The sequence below is a fragment of the Grampus griseus genome, assembly GCF_964374135.1.
Source record: "Grampus griseus genome assembly, chromosome: 8".
NCBI classification, from domain to species: Eukaryota; Metazoa; Chordata; class Mammalia; order Artiodactyla; family Delphinidae; genus Grampus; species Grampus griseus.
Genome location: NC_139002.1, coordinates 63,475,412 through 63,495,949, shown reverse-complemented (window position 1 = coordinate 63,495,949; position 20,538 = coordinate 63,475,412). Strand labels below are relative to the sequence as shown.

General features: G+C 38.7%; 2 protein-coding genes across 2 annotated transcripts; both read left to right on the top strand.

Annotated features, from left to right (window-relative positions):
• Positions 1-4,178: 4,178 nt before the first annotated feature.
• OR5P3 (olfactory receptor family 5 subfamily P member 3) lies at positions 4,179-5,073 on the top strand (the record flags this gene model as incomplete). Its single annotated transcript, XM_082659436.1, is given in 4 exon segments — positions 4,179-4,625; positions 4,629-4,752; positions 4,755-5,009; positions 5,012-5,073. Coding segments are annotated over 4 exon segments (888 nt in total).
• Positions 5,074-17,877: 12,804 nt separating this feature from the next.
• On the top strand, positions 17,878-18,807 carry OR5P2 (olfactory receptor family 5 subfamily P member 2; the record flags this gene model as incomplete). Its single annotated transcript, XM_082659435.1, has 1 exon — positions 17,878-18,807. One exon carries the CDS (start codon positions 17,878-17,880, stop codon positions 18,805-18,807), a length of 930 nt encoding a protein of 309 aa, XP_082515561.1.
• Positions 18,808-20,538: the final 1,731 nt, after the last annotated feature.

Sequence of the window (20,538 nt, the reverse complement as noted above, 5' to 3'; positions counted from 1 at the left end):
GATATGGAACTGCAGAATCAAGGAATCCAACCGCATATAGGGAGTGCCAACTATAACTTAAAAGTGGATTTTCTACTGTATGGAGGATCAGCGCCCCCAAGCCCCACTTTGTTTAAGGGTCAACTATACATCATAAATTCAAATGATCTAATAGTATATTCTTCTCTCCTTAGTTTAGTACCTTCATACCATTCCTATACACAGGTATGAAATAAATTGTGAAAATACTAAAATTCTTTGATATACAAATCTTATATTCTCAGCTTTGACTTAATGTCTCCTGGAGTATGCTGGGAGCTTAAAGAAAAACCTAAGGGTAAGGCATGAGGAGTTTTGATTTATCTTTTAAAGTAATTTTCTCAGGTGAAGTCATTGAAGGGTCCTCAAGGTAGGAGCAGCTTCATCATACAGGCAAAGAGGAGCTTCTTTGGCTGGCACGCTCTCCAGGAGAGTTTGAGGTTCAGGGTAATTTGAGTCATCCAGATTTTCCAGTATATCCTCATTTCCATTATTTTCTGATCAGTGTTTAAATTCCACATGATAGACCTATGGAGCCTCTGAACTCAAGTGATACAATATATCAACTGACAGAATCAATGTTTGCCCTAGGAATTATGGCTTAGTCATCGATAGTCCTTGGTTTCACTCCGTTACTTAGGCAAAGAATTTACAAATATGAATCTGTAATTCTCTTTGAGGTTTCTAGAATGATTAGAAGAGATAATCCAACACCACAGTAAATGAGTTTTAAAGCTTTTCATTCTGATCTAGGGCATTATGTCATCAAAAGGCTTGCCTTAGGTGGGCACTTTATTTTAGGGGATCACAGGTGATATTTAGTTAACGATTTTAAACCATGTGCCATGAGAATCCCAAGTCTCTTCTTTCCATATTAGTTTGATATTTACTGCCTTTAGTCACAATCAACCCATACACACACACACGTACACACACGTGTGCGTGCACACGCAAGCACTTATTTTTCCCAGAAGGATTTCTATTTTGGATTGAAGTTACGCCTGCTACACTGTATCTTTGTTTCTTCTTGCGTGCCCCAATACAATTAGAATTAGTTTAGAAATCCATCAAAAGTTTTCATTAAAAATTCGAATGTACACACAAAAATAAGTTTGTAGATATTCTTAAGATGACACATATTTATATGAGCACGTATACCTATAATTTTCTCTGTCCTGACGGATTTTCGGTGGAATTTTCACAAACAAGTAATGTACTCAAGGACCTACATCCCCAAAGACCCTGAATCTCATAAATACAGCCTTGCTTTACAATGACAATTCTTTGACATTTGTCCTTATCGTTGACATATAAACATCTGCAGGGAATAATTTTCCCTTTCTACTGATACAAGAATGTTTGTTTTTCATTTTTGTATTAGAACTTAAGGTTTGGGTATTTCAAAGAAATAATCATTTGTTGAGCATCCACTTATTTCTATGAACAGTATATTATCATGTACGTCATCTTATTCAACACACGAACCCTGTGAGGTATTTTTTAAAAAAACAAATAAATCATGAAGGGTTGAAGAATTATATAAATCATCTAAGATTCCATAGATAATCAGTGGCAAAGCTAGAATCTGATTCCAGGCCTATATGGCTGCAAAAGCTCATGGCATTACCCTTTGCTTCCATGCCATTATTGCCACTCAGAACAGGCTCTGTATTTCCCCGTCATCCTTCCTCCACAATTTTGGGAGTAGCCTTCATCCTCCTTTTTGTTCATTCAGCTGTTAACCACAACATAACAATACATATTCAATATTTTTGTGTATTCTTTACTCTGTCTTTGAACGTTATTATCTCCATTCTACTGGAGCTAAGAATGGTTATTTTCAAGTCTTCTTATTTTCTCTTGAATCAAGAAGTCCTGATTCCATCTCTCTTTAACTCCCGAAGCCTTTTTCCTCTGTTCTTTGGCACTCACAATTATCAACAAAATCTCATGTCCTCAGAATCTCTTTAGAACATTCCATTCTCTTCACTGTCCTTTTCAGTGGATACTTTGCTACCCCGAGGACATTTGTTTCTCTACAGTCTTCTCAAGTGATGTATGTTTTTTCTCTTACTCTTCATAGCCCTGGGCCTGGTAGTGGATAGTATTCTTTCTCCCCCATTGCCACTTGTAGACATTTTCTCTCTCCTACCTGCAAACACTTATAGTTGAGTTGACATCATCAGACTCGACTAACCAATCCTCCTTATCTTCCTCCACCTTTTGCAATCACCTACTACTGGCATTATGTCTCCTCATCCTTGGAACTTTTTGGCTTTGGCTTGCTCTTTCTTAATGGTATTCCTGTCACAATTCCTGATGGACGAGAATTGGGTTTTAATATCTCCACGTAGAAGATCCTTTGAACTTCACAGCCTCTTAGTTTCTTGATCTCTCCTCCAAACATCTTTCCCCCCCCCACCATATCCAGTCACTCTCAGCATCAGAGTTTAGACTTTTAAATATTGTCATTTGCCAACAACTGTAGCTTTTAATCTCATTTTGAGCATCCCAAATTGTAACCATCACCACCTCCTGTCGTTCTAGCTCATTCTCCCTAGTAGAATAATTAAAGCAAATCTTCAGTTCCCTGGGGTTCTGGCACTTTTTTGCAGGCTTTACTCATTTCATGTACTCACTTCACCTTTGCTCAGCTTAAATGTAATGGTTATTTCACTCTCTACCTTGCACCTCTTCTCAAATGCCATACCTATCCCCTTTGTTGCTCTGCAAAAAGAAAATCCTAGTTAAGTTTGATTCCTTATCTACTAAGGACCCATAATGGTTCAGTTGAAAACAGGGGCACATCAATTTCCTGGGTCAGGGCACTGAAGGAGGCCCTTTATCATCCGCCTCACAGAGTTGTCATTACCGTGTAGCCATTTATTTATGTGAATTACTAGATTGCAAAATCATCCTTTTAAGAGTAAAGGTATTACTTATATAATAGCGTAATTGAAAAACTTTTTGAACATATAAATGAACCAAATATATGTTCTGATATTCTATATTCTTTTTACAAATTACAGAAAACATCTGTGTTATATAAATATGGTAATGAATTGGCTCCAGGAATGAGCTTTGATCTCAGCTCAGTTGTCAGAAAGCCATTTAACCTAAAATTAGTTACCTAGCTTCTTTAGATCTCAGTTTATAACTTTGTAAAATGAGAGAGATGGAATGGATGGAGTGGCTTTTTGAAGCCTGGCATTCTGTGACTATATGAGAAAGCTCTCATGATTTTCTTGCTTTTTCATGGTTTTTCTCAAACAAGTTGATATGGGAAAGAGCTTTCCAGAAGCTGACCTAAAGGTGTGATTTTTCTCAGACAGGGGCTATTCACATGGGCTGGGTACCTGTGGGAAGTAGGAGGCTGGAACCTTTTGCTAACAGCCCAGCTCAGTTTATGCAAAGTCTCAGGCACCACTGGAGTCTTTCAGGAGTAACCTGATCAATGTGTCTGGTTTCCTTTCCCGGGTTGGCTCACTATTATGAATCAGATAGCTTGATCCTAAGATGATGCCATCTCCTTTTCCAAACTGCAGTCTCTCCAGGTTAACTTGTTCATGATTTGAGCACCTTTTTCTACACTCTGCCTCTGTTCAAACTTCCTGGATATTGGTTCATCTTTCCTCTAACTGTGATACCTGTTTAAATTCAGGATTCATATGACTGCTCAGCCTCTTTCATACAAGAAGTGATACCTCAGATATCATTTTAAACAGTTGTTCTTTTCCATGGGAGCTGGCCCATTCTGACATTTCTGCTCCCTTTCATCATGTCTTTGGCTCAGAAGATACAGTTACTGGGTCCCTCATACCATCTAGTGGCTGTCTCTAGGATATGCTCATGTGAGTCTATTCCTTACAGACCGCCTAAACTAATTATATAAGGCAAATGTGACTTGAATGTGTTAAATTGAAAAAAAAAAAAGATTTTTCTGAGTATTCCTGGCCTTCTATCAATGCACATTTATATTTTTAAGCCTTATGCAAGGTATTGTGTGTGAAAATATTTTCCCCAAATATTTACATGTGAGTGTGTATGATGGGATTTTGTTATTATATAGCTATTGTAAAAATAAATATGCAGATTATACTATTTTCTTCTATTCTAATATCCACTTGTTTTTCTTTCAGTGGATATCATTCTCAGTATAGATGGGGACTGGAAACTACACAACTGTAACAGAGTTCATTATTTTGGGGTTAGCAGAGGATACTACAGCTTGTGCCATTTTATTTATTGTGTTTCTGGGAATCCACGTGGTCACATTAATGGGCAATGTCAGCATAATCACGTTAATCAGAAGCAGACCTCAGCTTCATACCCCAAAGTACCTTTTCCTCTGCCATTTGGCCTTTGTAGACATTGGGTACTCCTCATCAGTCACACCTGTTATGCTCTTGGGCTTCCTCAGGGAAGGAACCTCTATCCGTGTTGCTGGTTGTGTCGCTCAGCTCTGTTCTACGGTCACATTTGGGACGGCTGAGTGCTTCTTGCTGGCTGCCATGGCCTGTGACTGCCATGTGGCCATCTGCTTGCCCCTGCTCTACTCCACCCACATGTCCCCCAGAGCCCGCATTCTCTTAGTGGGGGCTTCCTATTAAGGTGGTTGTGTGAATGCTTGGACATTTACTGGCTGTTTGTTAAGCCTGTCCTTCTGTGGACCATATGAAGTCAATCACTTTTTCTGTGATTATTCACCACTTCTGAAGCTTTCTTGTTCTCATGATTTTACTTCCGAAATAATTCCAGCCATTCTTCTGGCTCCATCATTGTAGTTACTGTGTTTATCATCGCTTTCTCTTACATCTACATCCTTTTCTCAATCCTGAAGATGTGCTCTACTAAGGGGCGGCATAAAGCCTTCTCCACTTGCACCTCCCACCTCACAGCAGTCACTCTGTTCTATGGGACCATTACCTTCATTTATGTGATGCCCAAGTCCAGCTACTCAACTGAGCAAAACAAAGTGGTGTCTGTGATCCCCTGTTGAACCCCCTCATTTACAGTCTCAGGAACAAGGAGGTTAAAGAGGCCATGAGAAGATGAATGGCTAGAACACACTGGTAGTCCTACTAAAGTAATCTGATTTTTAATAATAAGCACTGTGTAATGAAGGCCTCTCCTGCAGATGAATAAATAATGTACTAAGTAAATTTCAGTGTATATTCATAGTATTCTAGACTCACAAATTTCATTTCTTTTTATTCTCAAGAAAATTTTCAGTGTAAAAAAATAAATGTGCATTCACCAAGATAGGAACATTAGCAAAAACAAAAATTTATTCTCAGTTTACCCACAATTTCTTGCATCTACAAGTACAAATCTTTTCAAATAAGTTCTGTGCTCTTTGAATGCAGTCTTTGGAAATAACTGCTGGAAGCACCTGAAACTCCTTGAGTGGGAAATAAAGAGTAGTGTTGCCATCTATGATCTTGTCATCTAACAGAGATGGTGTCCATGATGTACAGATAATCTAAGGATTGAAATCAGTGATGCTGGCAGTTGTAAAGCTTCTGCTGCCTTGTGGTCTGAGGCTGAGCAACAGGATTCCTCCCACAATGCTTCTGCAGGTGAGCCTCAGCAAGCCAAATCAGAAGATACCTGAGAGCTCCATTTATCTTAGCTCTTCCCTTTCAGGGATCTGTTCTACAAAATACGTTCAAGAGTTTCCAGAAGAAAGACTATTGGGGGCTAATTGGCATGACCTGGCTCCTTTCTAGATCAGAAAAGTAAGGTTCCTTTTTTAAAGGTTATTTCAATCTTATCAAATATGCGCAACATATTTCTGTAATGTGTGTTAAACCATTTCTTTCCCTCCTGTTCCTGTTGCCTCTGATACTGAAATTCTCAGATTTCTTGCACATAATTTCACTGGAACTTCTGTATTAGCCCTGAAAACTCTCTCTTTAAACCAGACGGTTTCACTTACAGAATTTAAAGTTATTTGTATTCTTATAGACCCCTTTGTGTTTTTTCTCCCAGTTGTTTTATTCTGAGTGGATATTTTTTAATACAATGCGATAATATTTTTAAGGATCTCGTTTTTCCTTTAATAAATGTAAATACCAGATTAATCTTAATATAATTATATCATGTGATATTTCTATTTCGTCATCAGCAATGATTCTACTGTCCACAATATTAAGTCCAGAGTGAGATTAACTTCATGGCAGTGTGAGACATCTCTCCTTTCTGTTCCCGCTTTTAAACAACTAATTAGGCATCCATACATGAACAAAAGTGCCTCAGTGGGAATTGTGGGATCCAGACCATACACTAAGGGGTCCAGGAGGAGTCTTGCCCACCTGTGCATCTAGTAATAGGCAGAAAGACCTTAGTATGGGCATCAAAATCAGCAGGAACCAGTGAACATGCTCCAATTCCTCTCGGCCCTGGCCAAGGAAAACCTGGAGAGTGCATACTTGGGCAGAAACCTATGGATTAGAGAGACTTTGTAGAAATTCAACCTTCCAGAGAAGTGATTCCAGCATGCTGTTGGAGCAAAATAATAATAATAATAGTAATAATAAAACATGAGTTTGGATGCAGTGAAGACTGTAACTTTGCCAGTGCCATTGCTTCCCCAAGGAAACACTGCCTGGGGCAGAACTAGCAGGCGGTGTCCTCTCCTGCATAGGAAAAGGATAGCAGTGAGTGAGTGCTTGGGTCCCCTGGCATTTCAAGACACTGCTGGAGAAGCCCATTTGAAAAAATGTTACTGAGGCAGGACCTTCATGATGGGCAGGGGAGGGAAAAGATCAGAAAAGAAGCAGATAAGAATGTTAAAGGGCATTAAAAGGATGCAATTAAGCTGACTGTAATTCAGCAAGAAGTCCACCCATCAGCCTCTGGGAGCAGGTGTGTCCATAGAAGGTCAGGGAAAAAATCCCAGATATAATAGGACCAATGAAGACTATACCCCACTTAAAGGCAAATAGTAAAGGTGTGAGGGGGTGTCTGCTCCTTCAAATGCAAAACTATCACTGTAAAATTACAAGGAATGTGAAGAATCAAGAAAATATACCATCACCAAAAGATAACAATAATCAATGGCACAAAATATTGCAATCTGATAAAGAATTCAAAATAGCTGTTTTGGGGAAACTCAACAAGCTACAAGAAAACACAGAAGGACAATATATGAAAAGATGAGGAATTTAACAAAGAGATAGAAATTATAAAAAAAGGAATCCAACAGAAATTCTGGAGCTGAAGAATGCAATAAATGAAATGAAAAATGCTATGGAGGGCATCTGTAGTAGAGTAGACCAAATGAGAAATAGAATAAGTGATCTAGATAACAGAACTTTGAAATAACCCATTCAGAGGAGAAGAAAGAAAAAAGCATGAAAAAGAACAAAGAAAGACTATATGATCTTTGGGGTGTCATCAAATGTACAAATATTAAAATAATTGGTGTTCCAGAAGGAGAACAGAGGGAGAAGGGGGCAGAAGCTTAGCTAAGAACTTCCCAAATCTGAGGAGAGACATGGACATCCAAGTTGACGAAGCTAATAGATCACCCTATTATCTCAATGCAAAAAGACCTTGTCCAAGGCGTATTATAATGAAATTGTCAAAAATCAAAGATAAAAAGAGAATGCTAAAAACAGAGAGAAAAGATTGTAACCTACAAAGGAACCTTCATTCCAATAGATTTCTTGGCAGAAACTGTAGAGTCCGGGAGAGAATGGAATGATATATTCAAGGTGTTGAAAAAATTGCCAGTCAAGAATACTCTATCCACTGAAGTTATCCTTCAGAAATGAAGGAGAGGGACTTCCCTGGTGGCGCAGTGGTTAAGAATCTGCCTGTCAATGCAAGGGACATGGGTTCGAGCCCTGGTCTGGTAAGATTCCACATGCCGCGGAGCAACTAAACCTGCCACACCACACTACTGAGCCTGCGCTCTAGAACCCGCAAGCTACAACTACTGAGCCCACATGCCACAACTACTGAAGCCCACGTGCCTGAGCCTGTGCTCTGCAACAAAGAGAAGGCACCGCAATGAGAAGCCCGTGCACCTAAACAAAGAGTAGCGCCTGCTCGCAGCAACTAGAGAAAGCCCGCGTGTAGTAACAAAGACCCACACAGCCAAAACAAAACAAAACAAAACAAAACTGTTCTGAGATTAAAGGTTTATTTAAAAAACAAAAAAGAAATGAAGGAGAGACGGTTTCCCAAACAGAAGATGAACGAGTTCATAACCACTAGATGTGCCTTGCAAGTAATGCCAAGAGGAGTTCTTCAAGCTAAAATGAAAAAGTATTAACCAATGACATGAAAACATATGAAAATATACAAAGGTAAATATACAGTCATATTTAGAAAACTCTACCTCTGTAATATGATAGTGTGTTAACCATTCAACTATAGGATAAAGGTTAAAGGAAAAGAGTATTACAAATAAATATAGTACAACCACCAACCCCATTCTCTTGATTGGCTCCTGGGTTTCTGGAAGCCAGGCCTCTGCCTAACACCCTGGTAGGAGATTGGAAAGTTCCTTTCAAGGGAAACTGACCTAAGAGAAAAGACCTAAATATTTGGATATTTGGGGTATTTTCTAGTGGAAGAGCAGATCTGCATCATCCTACAGGGATGCCCGTGGTGGATGAGCACTATACATGCACGCAGACATTCATTCAGTAGTGAAGCACCTCACTGTAGAAAGCTTTAAGCTGTAGTGTTGCTGAAACTGGATCTTTCCTTGTTATCAAACAAGCATATGCTAAATATATTCTTATGTATGACATTATTATAATGGAATTCACCTATAAAGATATAACTATTTACAGGTGAGATCTATTATAAGCTTCTCCATTTCTATTCTATTGGTACATGTGCCCAACAAAGAATGTGTCACTTTTCCTTAGGAATAAAATCATATTATTTGTAAAAAAATAATAAATATAGCACTATAATTTGTTAGTGAATACACAATATAAAAAGAGGTAAACTGTAACATCAAAAAAGGAGGGAATAAATGATGGAGCTTATGTATGTGAAAAAATTTAAGTTGCTAACAGCTTAAAAAGGATTGTTGTATCTATAAGATGTTTTATTAAGCCTCATGATAACCTAAAAAGCAGAAACCTAGAGTAGGTTCACAAAAGATAAAGGGGGAATAGAGCATACCACCATGGAAAACCACCAATTTATATGTGTAAGCAGAAACAAAGGAAAAAAGTAATAACTGAACTACAAGACTGCCAGTAAACAATTAATAAGATGGCATTACTAAGTCCTTATGTATCAATAATTGCTCTAAATGTAAATGGATTGAATTCACCAATTAAAGGCACAGAGTGAATAGATGGATTAAAAAAAACCAAGAGCCAACTATATGCTGCCTATAAGAGACATTACAGAGTTAAGGACACACATAGGCTCAAAGTGAATGGATGAAAAAAGATATTCCATGCAAGAAGAAGCAGGGGTAGCTATGCTTATATCAGACAAAATAGACTTCAAGCCAAAATGGTAACAAGAGACAAAGAAAGTCATTATATAGTGATAATGGGGTCAATTCATCAAGAAGATATAACAATCATAAGTATATATGTATCCAGCATTGTAGCACATAAATATATTAAGCAAGTACTAACCGATCTGAAGGGAGAAATAGACAACCATACAATACTAGTATAAGGCAAGTACTCCACTTAAGCAATGGATGGATCATTCAGACAGAAAATCAACAAGGAAACATTGGACTTGAACCATATGTTAGACCAGACAGACATATATAGACCAACAGACATATATAGAATATTCCATCCTACAGTAGCAGAATAACATTCTTCTCAAATGCACACAGAATATTTTCCAAGATAGATAATTTGGTGGGCCACAAAACAATTCCCAGCAAATTTAGGAAGACTGATCATACCAAGTATCTTTTCTGACTACAATGGTGTAAAACTAGAAATCAACAAGAGGAAAGCTAGGAAATCTATAAGCATATGAAAACTAAATAACATACTCCAGAACAAACAATGGCTCAAAGAAGAAATTCAAAGAGAAATTTTAAAATCTCATAACAAATGAAAATAGAAACACAACCCACCCAAACCAATGGGATACTGCAAAAGCAGTTCTGAGAGGAAATTTTACAGCAATATATGCATTTTTAAGAAAATAGAAAGCTCTCTATAAAATAGATAACTAATAAGAACCTGCTGTATAGCACAGGGAACTCTACTTCTCTTTGCTGTACAGTAGAAACTAACACAACATTGTAAAACAACTATACCTCAATAAAAAAAATTTTTAAAAAAAGAAAATAGAAAGCTCTCAAATAAAAAACTTAACATTAAACCTCAAGGAACTAGCAAAAGAAGAGCAAACTAAACCAAAATTTAATAGAATAAAGGAAATGACAAAGATCAGACTGGAAATAAATGAAATAGAGAACAGGAAAGCAATACAAAATATTAACAAAACTGAGAGCTGATTTTACAAAAAGATAAACAAAATTGACAAACCTTTAGCTAGACCAACAAAGAAAAAGGAGAGAAGGCTCAAATAAATAAAATCAGAAATTAAAGGGGAAACATTACAACTGATACCACAGAAATACATAGGATCATGAGAGACTTACTAGAAACAATTATATGCCAACGAATTGGATAACCTAGAAGAAATGGATAAATACCTAGAAAAGCCCAACATGCTAAGACTTAATCAGGGAGACATATTAAATCTGAATAGATCAAAAACAAGTGTAAGGAGATTGAATCAGTAATCAAAAGCCTGCCAACAAAGAAAAGCCCAGGACCAGATGACTTCATTTGTGAATTCTACCGAATATTTAAAGGTGATTTAATGCCAATCTTTTTCAAACTCTTCCTCCAAAAATTAAGAGGAGGGAACACTTTCAAATTCATTTTATGAGGTCAGCTTTACTCTGATACCAAAGCCGGATAAGGACACTGAAAGAAAAGAAAACTTAGACCAATATCCCTGATGAACATAGGTGCAAAAATTCTCAAAAAATATTAGCAAATTGAATTCCACAATGCATTAAAAGATCATACGTCCTGCACAAGTGGGCGTTATCCCTGGAATGCAAGGATGTTTCAACATAGGCAAATTAATAAATGTGATACACCACATTAATAGAATGAAAAATAATATATAATCATCTCAGTAGATGCAGAAAAAGCATTTGACAAAACGCAACATCCTCTCATGATTAACCCTCAATAAACTGGTTATAGAAAGAATATACCTCAACATAATAAAGACTATATTCGGCAAACACACAACTAACATCATACTCAACAGTGCAAGATTGAAAGCTTTCCCTCTAAAATCAGGTATAAGACAAGGGCGCCCACTCTCACCACTCATATTTAACATGGTACTGGAAGCCCTAGCTAGAGCAGTTAAGCAATACAAAGAAATAAAAGGCATCCAAATCAGAAAGGAAGAAGTAAAATTGTCATTTGCAGATTGTATGATCTTATATACAGAAAATTCTAAAAAAAATAACAAAAACACTGTTAGAAAAAAAAAAAAAACACTGTTAGAACTAATAAATGGATTTAGTATAGTTGCTGGATATAAAATCAACATACAGAAATCAGCTGTATTTCTATACACTAACATCAAAATATCTGAAGATGAAATAAAGAAAACTATCTCATTCTCTATAACGATCCTGAGAAAGAATAACAAAGCTGATGCATCACACGTCCTGATTTCAAACTACACTACAAATCTATAGTAATTGAAACAGTATGGTACTGGCATAAAAATAGACACATAGACCAATGGAATAGAATAGAGAGCCCAGAAATAAACCCCCATATATACGGTAAACTAATATTTGACAAGGGAGCCAAAAAGATGCAATGGGGAAAGGATGATCTCTTCAACAAACTGTGTTAGGAAAACTGGATAATCACAAACAGAAAAGTGAAATTGGACCCCTAATTTATACCACTCAGAAAATTAACGTGGATTAAAGACTTAAACATAAGATCTGAAGCTGTAAAAGTCCTACAATAAAACATAGGGAATAAACTTCTTAACACTGGTCTTGGTGGTGATTTTTTGGATATGACTCCAAAAGCATAAGCAACAAAAGCAAAAATCAACAAATGAGACTACATCAAACTAAAAAGCTTCTGCACAGTAAAAGAAACAACAAGTGAAAAGGCAACCTACAAAATGGAAAAAAAAAATTTGCAAACCATATATCTGATAAGGGGTTAATATCCAAAATATATAAATAACTCATACAAATCAATAACAAACAGACAAACAGAAAGACCCTCCAGAAACAATCCTCTTAAAAAATGAGTAGAGGATTTTCCAAATATCTTGCAGTACATAAACATGGGATATCTTTCCATTTATTTATGTTGTCTTCACTTTCCTTCTTCAGTGTCTTTTAGTTTTCAGACTATAGATCTTTCACTTCCTTGGTTAAGTTTATTCCAGGTATTTCATTCTTTTTGATGCAATTGTAAATTGGATTGTTTTCTTGATTTCTTCTTCTGGTAGTTCATTATAAGTTTATAAAATAACAGATTTCTGTAAATTAATTTTGTATCCTGCAACTTTATTGAATTTATTTATTCTAATAGTTTTTTTTTGGCAGACTCTTTAGGATTTTCTATATAGAGTATCATGTCATCTGAAAACAGTCAGTGTTTTACTTCTTCCCCTTCCAATTTGGATGCCTCCCCCTCCCTTTTTTTCTTGTCAGATTGCTGTGGCTAGTACTTCTAATGCTATGTTAAATAGAAGTGGCAAGAGTGGGCATCACTGTCTTGCTCCTGAGTATGATGTTAGCTGTGGGTTTGTCATAAATGGCCTTTATGTTTTTAGGTATGTTCCCTCTATAACAAATTTGTTGGGAGTTTTAATCATGAATGGATGTTGAATCTTGTCAAATGCTTTTTCTACATCTGAGACGATTGTGTGATTTTTATCCTTCATTTTGTTAATGTGGTGTATTATGTTGTTTGATTTGCAGATACTGAGCCAATCTTGCATCCCTGGATAAATCCTACTTGATCGTGAAGCATGATCCTTTTTATGTATTGTTGAATTCATTTTACTAATATTTTGTTGTGAATTTTTGCATCTATCTTCATCAGAGATATTGGCCTGTAATTTTCTTTCTTTGTAATATCATTGTCTGGTTTTGGTGTCAGGGCAATCTTGGCCTTGTAGAATGAATTTAGAAATGTTCCCTTTTCAGTTTTTTGGAATAGTTTGAGTAAGATTGGTATTAACTCTTCATTAAGTGTTTAGTAGAATTCCTCTGTTAAGTTGTCTGGTCCTGGATGTTCGATTGTTGGGAGTTTTTTGATTACTGATTCAATTTTATTACTAGTAATCATTCTTTTTGGATTTTCTGTTTCTTCCTGATTCACTCTTAGAAGATTGTATGTTTCTAGGAATTTATCCATTTCTCCTAGGTTGTCCAATTTTGGGTGTATAAATGTTTGTAGTATTCTATTATGATTGTATTTCTGTAATATTGGTTGTAACTTCTTTTTCAAATCCAACTTTATTTATTTTGGCTCTTTTGTTTCTTGATGAGCCTGGCTAAATTAGGTTTATCAATTTAGTTTATCTTTTCAGAAAACCAACTCTTAGTTTCATCGATCTTTTCTGTTTTTTTGTCTCTATTTTATTTATTTCCAATTGTTTCCTTCCTTCCATTTACTTTGAGCTTTGTTTCTTCTGCTTTTTCTAATTTCTTTAGGCAGAAAGTTAGATTGTTCATTTGAGGGTTTTTTTGTTTCTTGAAGTATGCCTGTATCGCTATATATTCCCTCTTAGAACTGCTTTTACTGTGTCCCATAGATTTTGGAAAGTTGTGTTTCTATTTTTAGTTGTCTCAGGGTATTTTTTGATGTCCTCTTTGATTTCTTCATTGACCCATTGGTTTTTCACTAGTATGTTGTTTAACCTTCACTTGTTCATGTTTTTTGCAGTTTTGTTCTTATAGTTGATTTCTAATCTCATAGTGTTGTTGTTGGAAAAGATGCTTGATATGATTTCAGTCTTCTAAAATATTGAGACTCGTTTTGTAGCCTAGCATGTGATCTATTCTGGAGAAAGTTCCATGTGCACTTGAGAAGAATGCTATTTTTGGATGAAATGTTCTGTAGCTACCTATCAAGTCCATCTGATCCAGCCTATCATTTGGCCACTCTTCCAATTGATTTTCTGTCTGGATGATCTATCCATTGATGTAAGTGGGGTATTAAAGTCCTCTACTACTATTGTATTACTGTCAACTTCTTTCTTTATGTCATGTCTCTTAATACTTGCTTTGTATGTTTAGGTGTTCCTATATTAGGTGCATATATGTTTATGAATGTTGTATCTTTGTCTTTTGCTATAGACTTTATTTGTCTGATATAAGTATTGCTCCCCCAGTTTTTTTTTCATTTTTCTTTGCATAGACTATCTTTTTCCATCCTTTCACTTTCAACCTTTGCGTGTCTTCAGCTGTAAAGTTTTGAAAAGTTTTTTCCTTTTTTGTTCTGATGGGCTGATTCCAACCATTCTGTCTTCCAGGTTGTTTATGTGTTCTGTATCACCTAATTTGCCATTAATTCCTTCTAGTGTATTTTTCATTTCAGTTATTGTATTCTTCAACTCTCAACAGTTCTTTTTATATTTTCTAGTCCTTTGTTGAAATTCTCACTATGTTCCCCTATTCTTTTCTAAGTTCAGTGATTCTTTTAATAACCATTGCTTTGAACTCTTTATCAGGTAAGTTACTTACCTGCATTTCATTAAGTTTTTTTTCTGGTGTTTTATCTCATTCTCTCATTTGGAGCATATTCCTCTGTCTTCTCATTTTGTCTGACTTTCTCTCTTTGTCTATGAAATTAGGTGAAACAGTTACCTATCCTGGTCTTGAAGGTGTGTGTGCTTGTGGGGAAGCATCCCTTTGCAGTCTGTGTGTGCTCAGTGGCTTTGGTGGGAGATCTAGAGCTGAAATGAGCAAGGGTCATGACTTCTCCTGGTTTGAGCTGGCAGCCACCACCTTAGTGGGGATTAGGGCTGGAGACAGAGCCTGGTGTAAACTGTGGATTCTCCTGTGGCATGATGGCAGTTTCTGCCTTGGTGGGGGTATGGCTGGAGCCAGAGGGGCTTGAACTACAGCCTGGAGCAAGCTGCAGCTAGTCTTGAGACATGCTGGCAGTCACACCTTGGTGGGGCTTTGGCAGAGAGGCTGCAGCTGGTGACTGGTGCAGGCTGGGGTGGGGTGTTCTGGGGCAATCCAGAAGGTTAGCCAGAGCACCAGGAACTTTTCAGTCTTCTGCCTCTGCACTGATATTGAGAGCAAGCAAGTCTGTGAGTGTGCTTTTGAAGAGCAGAGTCTGTTTCCTACAGCCTTCTGGTAAGCCCCACTGGTTTTCAAAACCAGGAAATGGGGCTTATCTTCCTGGCGCTTGACCCCAGGGTTGGGGTGCCCAGTGTGGGGCTGAAACCTCTCTCTTCTTAGGGAGTATCCCTGAGCCTGTGATTTCTCCTCCTCTGGGTTGCCCACTGACGGTGTGGGTCCCAACTCGATCACTTCTCCTCTGCTAATAGACTCCGTGTGGTTCTTTCTTTGGTTGTAGAAGAGTCATTTGTCTAGTTTTCAGGTTATCCTCAGAGAAAGTTGCTATATATATATTTGTAATTTTGATGTGTTTGTAGGAGGTGAGCTCAGGGTCCTCCTAATCTGCTATCTTGATCGCACATTCTTCTAACATTTTATATTTGTAGTGTAGTCCTTAACCTGATGTATTAAACAGAACAAATGTTTAGCTATGAGATAATTTATTATATTATACTTCCAATAATTATCAAATGGAAGTGCACAAACAAGTAGAAAAAGAAAGAAACTGGTCGCTTGAGAATTGACAGAATCCTTAAATATTAGTTATATTTGTGTGAGGTGCACTGCTCAATATTCACTTGAGAATGTGATAATGACCCCTGGTGCTTTTTTTTTTTTTTTTTTTGCGGTACGTGGGCCTCTCACTGTTGTGGCCTCTCCCGTTGCGGAGCACAGCCTCCGCACGCGCAGGCTCAGCGGCCATGGCTCATGGGCCCAGCCGCTCCACGACATGTGGGATCTTCCCGGACCGGGGCACGAACCCGTGTCCCCTGCATCGGCAGGCGGACTCTCAACCACTGCGCCACCAGGGAAGCCCCCCCTGGTGCTTTTTAATTCACATTTGAATCTCAAGAATCTTCAGAGATTTATCCTCAAAGGCAAACAATAAAATAGCACAGCTCTTATATTACAACAATGACTTTGAATTTATTACTGTAAGATGAATGAATTCTCATTTTTAGAGGTAAGATATTTGGCTTTTGTGAGTTAATCAGTTGTCCTGATTTTCAGTAACCATTTGAGAACACTTTACTCTCTAAAGTTGTATCTGTTCTCACAAGCCAGGAGAAACAGGGCAGATGCTATCCAGCAGTCAGCTAGCAAGTAACCTTAGCTGAATTAACCTGTTTCTATAGTCTACTTAGTGTATAAATAGGCATAATTCAAATTACCATGATTCCTCATTTTTCCACCCATAAGACAGAAACTCACATGGTCTTTCAAGGATATTAAACTTGGTACTCAGCCAATAAGTATTATACTATAAAATTCGCTACATTTAAGGTGCTTTGGGGACTTACTGTTTGTAAATATCTTGGAAAGACTTCCTTTGTTTATTGTTCTGAAGGCTTAGGCTTACAGGCAACCAGAGGCTTTTGGGCAAAGTTGAGAATACAAAGCCAGAAAACTTGGAGATGAGTTTCAACCTGGCAACTTGCTGGGTGAACCTGGGTACACTTCTTCACTTTTTAAGCTGGAACTTTATTCACCTGTATATTATGTTGAAACGAATACTATTTTGTTCTATATTACTCCAATTTGAAAACATAATTACATTAGGAAATGATCAGATTTGAGTGAATGTAGTTTAATTATGTCCTAGATATTAAACATGTAAGATTTTGCACAGTAATTATATTGATATTTCAAACTAATTGAGAAAACAATATTTAATTGTAAATGTTAAATAAACATAATACATTTATAATAGCTGACTTCATTTATAACCTTAATTCGAACTTCCTTTCCCTTTCTTCTTTGTCCAATTAAGAAAATTGTATTTCTCCTTTTAAAAACATGGTCTTGTTTTATTGAGAGAATTTGTAACCTTTGTGATTAACTAGGCACCTCTTTTATACTTTAGCTGTCAGAAAGTAGCAATGTAATTTGTTATCCACCCATTTCCAAGAGACTTGACTTCATCATAAGTATTCTTTAATTTCATTTATAGCATAGTTACTAAAGGAATGGACTGTATTCAAGCTACCTGAGATTCACATCTTGATTCTATAATTTGCTGTGTAAACTTAGCTCAGTTACATTGCCAAATTCAGTTTCATTGTCTACAAATGAGATCAAATACTTAATATTATTTCATACAAATTAAAATAGAACTATATAGAAAATTCTTAACCCAAGGCTTGCCATTTAGTAAATATTCAATAACCGTTAGGTATTATATAATATAAAGAGGAAAAGATATACATTATTTGAAGCAGGTTTTCCCGTGTTCGTGCTGAAAACAATTTTTAAAATATAGAATACTCATTATATAAATAAATAAAATTTTCTACTCTATATATAAAAATAAAAGAATTTAAGTTTTTTACTCTAAAGTAAAAAAAATTAGTCCAAACCTAACTTGAATAATTTACTTGTTTATAATAAACTCTATGTGTATTAATAAAAAGAAAACCATCAAATTCAAAACTTCTTTAATGTAATGTCTCATCACAGGTTCATTTTGGTAGCAGCTACCCGATCTCATGGATTCCCAGGGGCATTGGAACAATACTGCAATGACAGGGTTCATTTTACTGGGCTTAACAAATGATCCAATTCTTCGAGTCATCCTCTTCACGATCATCCTTTGTATCTACCTGGTGACCATATGTGGCAATCTCAGCACAGTCATTCTTATCAGAATCTCTTCTCAGCTCCATCATCCTATGTATTTTTTTCTGAGCCACCTGGCCTTTGCTGACATAGGCTATTCATCTTCTGTTACACCCAATATGCTTGCAAATTTCCTGGTGGAGAGAAATACCATCTCCTATCTTGGATGTGCCATTCAACTTGGTTCAGTTGTTTTCTTTGGGTCAACTGAGTGCTTCCTTCTGGCTGCCATGGCATATGATCGCTTCGTGGCAATCTGCAGCCCACTGCTTTATTCCACCAAAATGTCCACACGAGTTTGTGTTCAGTTACTCACAGTGGCTTATGTAGGTGGTTTTCTCAATGCTTGCTCTTTTACTATTTGCTTCTATTATTTACTTTTCTGTGGACCAAATCGAGTCAATCATGTTTTCTGTGATTTTGCTCCTTTGGTTGAACTCTCCTGTTCTGATATCAGTATCCCCGCAGTTGTCCCCTCATTTACAGCTGGCTCCATCATTGTGGTCACGGTGATTGTCATAGCCATCTCCTACATCTACATCCTTATCACCATTCTGAAGATGCGCTCCACCGAGGGGCACCACAAGGCCTTCTCCACCTGCACGTCTCACCTCACAGCAGTCACTCTGTTCTATGGGGCCATCACATTCATTTATGTGATGCCCAAGTCCAGCTTCTCCACTGATCAGAACAAGGTGGTGTGTGTGTTCTACACGGTGGTGATCCCCATGTTGAACCCCCTCATCTACAGCCTGAGAAACAGTGAGATTAATGAGGCTCTGAAGAGAGAGCTTTGTTAAAAACTTAACTTCTCGATCTGTGCATCCATTCTCCTCCTAAGTTCTTTGATCATCTTTATGATCACTACTCTGAACTCTTTCTCAGGTAGATTGCCTATCTCCATACCTCTTAGTTCTTCTGGGGTTTTACCTTGTTCCTTTTTCTGGAACATGTTCCTCTGCAGCCTCGTTTTTTCTAAGTTGCTATTTGTATTTTTATATCTGTGGTAGGTTAGTTACGTTTCTCAACCTTGGAGAAGTGGCCCTCTGTAGGAGGCATCCTGTGCATCCCAGCAGTGCACTCCCCTCTCATCACCCAAGCTGTAGGTTCTAGGGGTTCCCCCTAAGAGGGCTGCATGGGTCCTTCTGTTGTGGCGGGTTGACTGTGTGGCTGGTCTGGTGGGCTTGGTTGGCTCCTAGTCTGGCTGGTTGCCAGGCCCTCCCTCATGCGGATGCTGCTGGCTGCTGCTTAGTGGGCCCTGGTCACGAGGTGGCTGGTTGCAGAACTCTAGGGGGTCCCGGGACTCATGCTGGCTAGTGGTGGGTGGAGTCAGGGCCCCAAAGATTCTGAGGCTGCTGCCCACCCACTGGCAGTTGAAGATAAGTCCTGGGGTTAGCGCCAGATACTGGCAGGAAGAGCTGATTCCTGGAGCTGGCTGCAGGGCTCAGAGACCCTGGAGCTCGTTTCAGATCATCGGTGTGGGGGCTGGTTCCTGACACAGTTGGGTATGGGGTCCGGGAGGTCCTGAAGGTTGCATTGGCCTGCTAGTGGGCGGGGCCAGGGCCCAGCTGGTCCCAGGGTAGGGTCTGGCCTCCGTTCTGGTGTGTACTTCTGGTGTTTCCCCCCTGGTGGGTGAGGTTGGTCTAGAGGCAGGCTTCCTGGTGGGACTTGCTGGTGTCTGTCCCCTGGTGGGTAGAGCTGGGGTTTGGCCCTCTGGTGGGCAGGGCCTTGTCTAGGGCTGCGTCTAAAGGCAGCTGTGGGCTCTTTAGTCTTTAGGCAGCCTGTCTGCAGAAGGCTGGGGCTGTGTCCTCGCCCAGTTAGCTGCTTGGCCTGAGGCGTCCCAGCGCCGGCACCTGCAGGCTGTTGGGCTAACGAGCTGGAGGAAGACTTTAAAAATGGCGCCCGCCAGCAGCGGCGTCCACGCAGCAGAAGTAGCTCCTGAGGAAGGCTGCTGCCAGTGACTTTGTCCCCAGGGCGAGCCGCAGCCATGCCCCCTGCCTCTCCGGGAGACGCTCCAAGACCGGCAGGTAGGTCTGGCCCAGGCGCCTATCAAATTATTGCTTTTGCCCAGGTGTGCGTGGGACTTTGTGTGCGCCCTCTAAGAGTGGAGTGTCTATTTCCCCCGGTCCTGAGGGGCTCCTGCAGTTAAGCCCCACTGGCCTTCCATGCCAAATGCTCTGGGGGTCGTCTTCATGGTGCTGAACCCCCGCCTGGGCTGGGGGCCTGACGTGGGGCTCAGAACTCTCGCTCCTGTGGGAGGACCTCTGCACTATAATTATTCTCCAGTCTGAGGGTCGCCCACCCGGGGGTAATAGGGTTTGATTATATCGCGAGTCCGCCCTTTTCACCTGTTTTTTTGTGGTTCCTTCTTTGTATATTTAGTTGTAGAAGATCTTTTCTGGTAGGTTCCAGTCTTTTTCATCGATGGTTGTTGTGCATATAGTTGTGATTTTGGTGTGCTCCCTAGAGGAGGTGAGCTCAGTGTCCTTGTACTCCGACGTCTTGGCCACTCTCCCTAATCTTGCAATGAC